The sequence below is a fragment of the Salvia splendens genome, chromosome 22 (genome assembly GCF_004379255.2).
Source record: "Salvia splendens isolate huo1 chromosome 22, SspV2, whole genome shotgun sequence".
Taxonomy (NCBI): domain Eukaryota; kingdom Viridiplantae; phylum Streptophyta; class Magnoliopsida; order Lamiales; family Lamiaceae; genus Salvia; species Salvia splendens.
The window spans coordinates 15,495,972-15,505,668 of NC_056053.1; the positions used below are offsets into that span (position 1 = coordinate 15,495,972).

The 9,697-nt window shown below is 34.7% G+C and overlaps 2 protein-coding genes and 2 pseudogenes across 2 annotated transcripts; all 4 read right to left on the bottom strand.

Moving 5' to 3' along the window:
• Positions 1 to 403: 403 nt before the first annotated feature.
• Positions 404 to 1,866, bottom strand: LOC121786263 (annotated as a pseudogene).
• Positions 1,867 to 2,630: 764 nt separating this feature from the next.
• On the bottom strand, positions 2,631 to 4,094 carry LOC121786262. Its single transcript, XM_042184861.1, has 4 exons — positions 3,914 to 4,094; positions 3,700 to 3,788; positions 3,042 to 3,149; positions 2,631 to 2,843 (listed from the first exon to the last, which is right to left on the bottom strand). Exons 1-4 carry the CDS (start codon positions 4,092 to 4,094, stop codon positions 2,631 to 2,633), a joined length of 591 nt encoding a protein of 196 aa, XP_042040795.1.
• Positions 4,095 to 4,957: 863 nt separating this feature from the next.
• LOC121786782 lies at positions 4,958 to 6,320 on the bottom strand. Its single transcript, XM_042185403.1, has 4 exons — positions 6,140 to 6,320; positions 5,926 to 6,014; positions 5,270 to 5,377; positions 4,958 to 5,071 (listed from the first exon to the last, which is right to left on the bottom strand). Exons 1-4 carry the CDS (start codon positions 6,318 to 6,320, stop codon positions 4,958 to 4,960), a joined length of 492 nt encoding a protein of 163 aa, XP_042041337.1.
• An 885-nt stretch (positions 6,321 to 7,205) lies between these two features.
• Positions 7,206 to 8,550, bottom strand: LOC121786783 (annotated as a pseudogene).
• Positions 8,551 to 9,697: the final 1,147 nt, after the last annotated feature.

Consider the following 9,697-nt stretch of genomic DNA (forward strand, 5'->3'; position numbering starts at 1 on the left):
TCTACATTATTAGCCGCAGTACATTATTAGACTGGAAATATACATTATTAGACTAAAATGCTACATAAGTACTACATTTCTTGTCTTCCCATTAAACTTCAAAATAGCTCTTTCATGGACTATTACTTTTCAATCATAAGAGAAATTTGTCTGAAAATGATGAAAAATATAAGACATACACAATTAGCATCAGTATGTGCGTTCTCTAGTTACTTGCAGCAAAGTAGGAACAAAACGACTTGAACAAAAAATATCCTGAAACATAAGATAACTTTAGAGGATTTGAACAAAAAACATCCTGAAGCACTCAACAAAACTTGAGAAGAATACAAACAAAAATCTTGTCTTTACATATACTCAAATATTCGTACCTAAAGTGGCTCGAGCCAATGTAATCAATCCATCACTTCTTTCTCCCTTTACTCTTTTTTGAAACAACAGTCCATCCATCCACAATTTGAGGAGTATCTTTCGTGCTACTTTCATCAGCCACAATATCAGTCAGATTGTGATCCAATTGGTGCTGTGGTTGTGGAGCATCAACTTCAATTGCTGACATATTGTTCTCTATAATTGCATCATCTTCATCACTGTCTTCCTCGTCATCGCTGTTGGGCTGACAAAATAGAAATCGAAAGAGAGGAAAATTGAAGTTACTGATGTGAGTAACATGAATGGAAGTTACCGAATGCTATTCATCAATCCTATAATATAATTAATATGGATATGGCTAACCACGCAAGTCATAATACTAAAACTTCTCCCGTTAACACAGTTACACAGAAACTTAGGAGATAAGTGGCAGCAGTCTTACCTGTCTGGTATACGAAACACTTGGAACATTTGTTTCTCGCAGCTTCTTTATCTAGTCAAACTGACCTTCTAAACATTCTTCACGCATTACCATAAACTTTTCTGCAACCTACGCAAAAAAAAATTCAAAGATAAAAAATTGGAATATGGTGATTGATAAGTATGTATGATTGTATTCTAATTATCCTTTATCATCGACCATGAAACAACTCAATCAAGTAGGTGATATTGATATCTATTGTTTACAACCACCTTGGGTAATCATTATTCATTATTCAGAGTAGAAATTGTGCATGATTGGAATTTAGGAGTTTTTATGTCGAACTAGCTTCACAAGGCAAGTACCTGCTTCCATTTTGAATATTGGCTGGTTGCATATAATATGACTATCTTAAACTCATATGGTTAAGTGCAATGAGAGAATACAGAGAAGTATCAGATAGATGGAAATCCCAGTTCCCTTCATATTTTCTAGTAATATTCCCCTTAATTACAAGTATTGAGTAGAGAATTTTTGCTTTACTCTTTAATTTCCATCCTACACACCTAGCATTGGGTTCAGGTTCGAGCAATAGAAGTTATTAAGCCTTCACATATGAATGGACATGAAGTAATTAGTAGGAGCCAAAATTAGGGCAAATAGATGAAGATGATATAACTCCTCAACACTGCCGTCCTGAATCTTAGTATTGAGAGAGTCCATGAATTCATAAATTATATCATCTACATCATCAATATACACTTGATCTGCACAACAAATAAAATCTAACAATTACTAAAACAAACTTAGGTTTTTATACCATCTCAATAACACTCTGTTTTAGCATATGAATAGATATTAATTAACCAGTATCAGTTCAAGTGAGAAATACCTTTCGATTGAGTGAGGAAATTGAAAAGATTGTGGCCGAGCTGCTACGATTTCTAGAGAGAGTCGCGGCCACCCCACCCGTTTCCGATGGCCATCCGCAGTGCAGCCCACCGAGAAAGAACCATCTAAATTCCATCACCGAATTGCGCCGCTGCCTCCGGAGTCATACGGTGGTTGTTCATCCTTCGAATTTGCCCTTTTTTCTTCTTCTTTGAAATTGACACAGAAAAAGAAAATTCAGAGATTGAAGAAATTGATCGTATTTAGGGCTGCCCTTTTTGTTTTATTTAGTGTGGGCTCTTACACGATATTCAAATGCCCAAAATAAATTTTAATGATGTATAAGTTCAGGAAAGAAAATACATTCATCCTTATCTAACTTTTTCATGATTTTATGAACAAACAATCAATTTTTAAAAAATACCCCTAATACGTATATATCATTAGGGTGTGTTAGGATCCTTACATCATCTTAGTCACAAATCATAGTCTTTGGATCCTTAAATTGAATGGTTGTGATAAGCTACATTATTATACTAAAAATCTACATTATTAGCCGCAGTACATTATTAGACTGGAAATATACATTATTAGACTAAAATGCTACATAAGTACTACATTTCTTGTCTTCCCATTAAACTTCAAAATAGCTCTTTCATGGACTATTACTTTTCAATCATAAGAGAAATTTGTCTGAAAATGATGAAAAATATAAGACATCCACAATTAGGATCAGTATGTGCGTTCTCTAGTTACTTGCAGCAAAGTAGGAACAAAACGACTTGAACAAAAAATATCCTGAAACATAAGATAACTTTAGAGGATTTGAACAAAAAACATCCTGAAACACTCAACAAAACTTGAGAAGAATACAAACAAAAATCTTGTCTTTACATATACTCAAATATTCGTACCTAAAGTGGCTCGAGCCAATGTAATCAATCCATCACTTCTTTCTCCCTTTACTCATTTTTGAAACAACAGTCCATCCATCCACAACTTCAGGAGTATCTTTCGTGCTACTTTCATCAGCCACAATATCAGTCAGATTGTGATCCAATTGGCGCTGTTGTTGTGGAACATCAACTTCCATTGCTGACATATTGTTCTCTATAATTGCATCATCTTCATCACTGTCTTCCTCGTCATCGCTGTTGGTCTGACAAAATAGAAATCGAAAGAGAGGAAAATTGAAGTTACTGATGTGAGTAACATGAATAGAAGTTACCGAATGCTATTCATCAATCCTATAACATAATTAATATGGATATGGCTAACCACGCAAGTCATAATACTAAAACTTCTGCCGTTAACACAGTTACACAGAAACTTAGGAGATAAGTGGCAGCAGTCTTACCTGTCTGGTATACGAAACACTTGGAACATTTGTTTCTCGCAGCTTCTTTATCGAGTCAAACTGACCTTCTAAACATTCTTCACGCATTACCATTAACCTTTCTGCAACCTACGCAAAAAAAAAATTTAAAGATAAAAAATTGGAATATGGAGATTGATAAGTATGTATGATTGTATTCTAATTATCCTTTATCATCGACCATGAAACAACTCAATCAAGTAGTTGATATCGATATCTATTGTTTACAACCACCTTGGGTAATCATTATTCAATATTCAGAGTAGAAATTGTGCATGATTGGAATTTAGGAGTTTTTATGTCGAACTAGCTTCACAAGGCAAGTACCTGCTTCCATTTTGAATATTAGCTCGTTGCATATAATATGACTATCTTAAACTCATATGGTTAAGTGCAATGAGAGAATACAGAGAAGTATCAGATAGATGGAAATCCCAGTTCCCTTCATATTTTCTAGTAATATTCCCCTTAATTACAAGATTTGAGTAGAGAATTTTTGCTTTACTCTTTAATTTCCATCCTACACACCTAGCATTGGGTTCAGGTTCGAGCAATAGAAGTTATTAAGCCTTCACATATGAATGGACATGAAGTAATTAGTAGGAGCCAAAATTAGGGCAAATAGATGAAGATGATATACCTCCTCAACACTGCCGTCCTGAATCTCAGTATTGAGAGGGTCCATGAATTCATAAAGTATATCCTCTACATCACCAATATACACTTGATCTGCACAACAAATAAAATCCAACAATTACTAAAACAAACTTAGGTTTTTATACCATCTCAATAACACTCTGTTTTAGCATATGAATAGATATTAATTAACCAGTATCAGTACAAGTGAGAAATACCTTTCGATTGAGTGAGGAAATTGAAGAGGTTGTGGCCGAGCTGCTGCAAGTTATGGAGAGAGTCGCGGCCACCCCACCCGTTTTCGATGGCCATCCGCAGTGCAGCCCACCGAGAAAAAACCATCTGAATTCCATTACCGAATTGCGCCGCTGCCTCCGGAGTTATACGGTGGTTGTTCATCCTTCGAATTTGCCCTTTTTTCTTCTTCTTTGAAATTGACACGGAAAAAGAAAATTCAGAGATTGAAGAAGTTGATCGTATTTAGGGCTGCCCTTTTTGTTTTATTTAGTGTGGGCTCTTACACGATATTCAAAGGCCCAAAATAAATTTTAATGATGTATAAGTTCCGGAAAGAAAATACATTCATCCTTATCTAACTTTTTCATGATTTTATGAACAAACAATAAATTTTTTAAAAATACCCCTACTACGTATATATCATTAGGGGTGTGTTGGGGTCCTTACATCATCTTAGTCACAAATCACAGTCTTTGGATCCTTAAATTGAATGATTGTGATAAGCTACATTATTATACTAAAAATCTACATTATTAGCAACGGTACATTATTAGACTGGAAATATACATTATTAGACTAAAATGCTACATAAGTACTACATTTCTTGTCTTCCCATTAAAATTCAAAATAGCTCTTTCATGGACTATTACTTTTCAATCATAAGAGAAACTTGTTTGAAAATGATGAAAAATATAAGACATCCACAATTAGCATCAATATGTGCGTCCTCTAGTTACCTGCAGCAATGTAGGAACAAAACGACTTGAACAAAAAATATCCTGAAACATAAGATAACTTTAGAGGATTTGAACCAAAAACATCCTGAAACACTCAACAAAGCATAAGAAGAATACAAACAAAAATGTTGTCTTTACATATACTCAAATATTCGTACCTAAAGTGGCTCGAGCCAATGTAATCAATCCATCACTTCTTTCTCCCTTTGCTCTTTTTTTAAACAACAGTCCATCCATCCACAACTTGAGGAGTATCTTTCGTGCTACTTTCATCAGCCACAATATCAGTCAGATTGTGATCCAATTGGCGCTGTAGTTGTGGAGCATCAACTTCCATTGCTGACTATTGTTCTCTATAATTGCATCATCTTCATCACTGTCTTCCTCATCATCGCTGTTGGGCTGACAAAATAGAAATCGAAAGAGAGGAAAATTGAAAATACTGATGTGAGTAACATGAATAGAAGTTACCGAATGCTATTCGTCAATCCTATAACATAATTAATATGGATATGGCTAACCACGCAAATCATAATACTAAAACTTCTCCCGTTAACACAGTTACCCAGAAACTCAGGAGATAAGTGGCAGCAGTCTTACCTGTCTCGTATACGAAACACTTGGAACATTTGTTTCTCGCAGCTTCTTTATCGAGTCAAACTGACGTTCTAAACATTCTTCACGCATTACCATAAACTTTTCTGCAACCTACGCAAAAAAAATTCACAGATAAAAAATTGAAATATGGTGATTGATAAGTATGTATGATTGTATTCTAATTATCCTTTATCATCGACCATGAAACAACTCAATCAAGTAGGTGATATCGATATCTATTGTTTACAACCACATTGGGTAATCATTATTCATTATTCAGAGTATAAATTGTGCATGATTGTAATTTAGGAGTTTATATGGCGAACTAGCTTCACAAGGCAAGTACCTGCTTCCATTTTGAATATTAGCTCGTTGCATATAATATGACTATCTTAAACTCATATGGTTAAGTGCAATGAGAGAATACAGAGAAGTATCAGATAGATGGAAATCCCAGTTCCCTTCATATTTTCTAGTAATATTCCCCTTAATTACAAGATTTGAGTAGAGAATTTTTGCTTTACTCTTTAATTTCCATCCTACACACCTAGCATTGGGTTCAGGTTCGAGCAATAGAAGTTATTAAGCCTTCACATATGAATGGACATGAAGTAATTAGTAGGAGCCAAAATTAGGGCAAATAGATGAAGATGATATACCTCCTCAACACTGCCGTCCTGAATCTCAGTATTGAGAGGGTCCATGAATTCATAAAGTATATCCTCTACATCACCAATATACACTTGATCTGCACAACAAATAAAATCCAACAATTACTAAAACAAACTTAGGTTTTTATACCATCTCAATAACACTCTGTTTTAGCATATGAATATATATTAATTAACCAGTATCAGTTCAAGTGAGAAATACCTTTCGATTGAGTGAGGAAATTGAAGAGGTTGTGGCCGAGCTGCTGCAAGTTATGGAGAGAGTCGCGACCACCCCACCCGTTTTCGATGGCCATCCGCAGCGCAGCACACCGAGAAAAAACCATCTGAATTCCATCACCGAATTGCGTCGCTGCCTCCGGAGTTATACGGTGGTTGTTCATCCTTCGAATTTGCCCTTTTTTCTTCTTCTTTGAAATTGACACGGAAAAAGAAAATTCAGAGATTGAAGAAGTTGATCGTATTTAGGGCTGACCTTTTTTGTTTTATTTAGTGTGGGCTCTTACACGATATTCAAAGGCCCAAAATAAATTTTAATGATGTATAAGTTCCGGAAAGAAAATACATTCATCCTTATCTAACTTTTTCATGATTTTATAAACAAACAATAAATTTTTAAAAAATACCCCTACTACGTATATATCATTAGGGGTGTGTTGGGGTCCTTACATCATCTTAGTCACAAATCACAGTCTTTGGATCCTTAAATTGAATGGTTGTGATAAGCTACATTATTATACTAAAAATCTACATTATTAGCAGCGGTACATTATTAGACTAGAAATATACATTATTACACTGGAAATATACATTATTAGACTAAAATGCTACATAAGTACTACATTTCTTGTCTTCCCATTAAATTTCAAAATAGCTCTTTCATGGACTATTACTTTTCAATCATAAGAGAAACATGTTTGAAAACGATGAAAAATATAAGACATCCACAATTAGCATCAGTATGTGCGTTCTCTAGTTACTTGCAGCAAAGTAGGAACAAAACGACTTGAACAAAAAATATCCTGAAACATAAGATAACTTTAGAGGATTTGAACCAAAAACATCCTGAAACACTCAACAAAGAATAAGAAGAATACAAACAAAAATGTTGTCTTTACATATACTCAAATATTCGTACCTAAAGTGGCTCGAGCCAATGTAATCAATCCATCACTTCTTTCTTCCTTTACTCTTTTTTTAAACAAGAGTCCATCCATCCACAACTTGAGGAGTATCTTTCGTGCTACTTTCATCAGCCACAATATTAGTCAGATTGTGATCCAATTGGCGCTGTAGTTGTGGGGCATCAAATTCCATTGCTGACTATTGTTCTCTATAATTGCATCATCTTCATCACTGTCTTCCTCATCATCGCTGTTGGGATGACAAAATGGAAATCGAAAGAGAGGAAAATTGAAGATACTGATGTGAGTAACATGAATAGAAGTTACCGAATGCTATTCATCAATCCTATAACATAATTAATATGGATATGGCTAACCACGCAAATCATAATACTAAAACTTCTCCCGTTAACACAGTTACCCAGAAACTCAGGAGATAAGTGGCAGCAGTCTTACCTGTCTCGTATACGAAACACTTGGAACATTTGTTTCTCGCAGCTTCTTTATCGAGTCAAACTGACCTTCTAAACATTCTTCACGCATTACCATAAACTTTTCTGCAACCTACGCAAAAAAAATTCAAAGATAAAAAATTGGAATATGGTGATTGATAAGTATGTATGATTGTATTCTAATTATCCTTTATCATCGACCATGAAACAACTCAATCAAGTAGGTGATATCGATATTTATTGTTTACAACCACCTTGGGTAATCATAATTCATTATTCGGAGTATAATTGTGCATGATTGTAATTTAGGAGTTTATATGTCGAACTAGCTTCACAAGGCAAGTACCTGCTTCCATTTTGAATATTGGCTCGTTGCATATAATATGACTCTCTTAAGCTCATTTGGTTAAGTGCAATGAGAGAATACAGAGAAGTATCAGATAGATTGAAATCCCAGTTCCCTTCATATTTTCTAGTCATTTTCCCCTTAATTACAAGATTTGAGTAGAGAATTTTTGCTTTACTCTTTAATTTCCATCCTACACACCTAGCATTTGATTCAGGTTCGAGCAATAGAAGTTATTAAGCTTTCACATATGAATGGACATGAAGTAATTAGTAGGAGCCAAAATTAGGGCAAATAGATGAAGATGATATACCTCCTAAACACTGCCGTCCTGAATCTCAATATTGAGAGAGTCCATGAATTCATAAAGTATATCCTCTACATCACCAATATACACTTGATCTGCACAACAAATAAAATCCAACAATTATTAAAACAAACTTAGGTTTTTATACCATCTCAATAACACTCTGTTTTAGCATATGAATAGATATTAATTAACCAGTATCAGTTCAAGTGAGAAATACCTTTCGATTGAGTGAGGAAATTAAGAGGTTGTGGCCGAGCTGCTGCAATTTCTGGAGAGAGTCGCGGCCACCCCACCCGTTTCGATGGCCATCCGCAGTGCAGCCCACCGAGAAAAAACCATTTGAATTCCATCACCGAATTGCGCCGCTACCTCCGGAGTCATACGGTGGTTGTCATCCTTCGAATTTGTCCTTTTTTCTTCTTCTTTGAAATTGACACGGAAAAAAAAAATTCAGAGATTGAAGAAGTTGATCGTATTTAGGGCTGCCCTTTTTGTTTTATTTAGTGTGGGCTCTTACACGATATTCAAAGGCCCAAAATAAATTTAATGATGTATAAGTTCCGGAAAGAAAATACATTCATCCTTATCTAACTTTTTCATGATTTTTATAAACAAACAAATAATTTTTAAAAAATACCCCTACTACGTATATATCATTAGGGGTGTGTGGGGTCCTTACATCATCTTAGTCACAAATCACAGTCTTGGATCCTTAAATTGAATGGTTGTGAATAAGCTACATTATTATACTAAAAATCTACATTATTAGCCGCGGTACATTATTAGACTGGAAATATACATTATTAGACTGGAATATACATATTAGACTAAAATGCTACATAAGTACTACATTTCTTGTCTTCCCATTAAACTTCAAAATAGCTCTTTCATGGACTATTACTTTTCAATCATAAAAGAGAAACTTGTTTGAAAATGATGAAAAATATAAGACATCCACAATTAGCATCAGTATGTGCGTTCTCTAGTTACTTGCAGCAAAGTAGGAACAAAACGACTTGAACAAAAAATATCCTGAAACATAAGATAACTTTAGAGGATTTGAACCAAAAACATCCTGAAACACTCAACAAAAATAAGAAGAATACAAACAAAAATGTTGTCTTTACATATACTCAAATATTCGTACCTAAAGTGGCTCGAGCCAATGTAATCAATCCATCACTTCTTTCTCCCTTACTCTTTTTTGAACAACAGTCCATCCATCCACAACTTGAGGAGTATCTTTCGTGCTACTTTCATCAAAATATCAGTCAGATTGTGATCCAATGGGCTGTGTGGTGGGAGCATCAACTTCCATTGCTGACATATTGTTCTCTATAATTGCATCATCTTCATCACTGTCTTCCTCATCATCGCTGTTGGGCTGACAAAATAGAAATCGAAAGAGAGGAAAATTGAAGTTACTGATGTGAGTAACATGAATAGAAGTTACCGAATGCTATTCATCAATCCTATAACATAATTAATATGGATATGGCTAACCACGCAAGTCATAATACTAAAACTT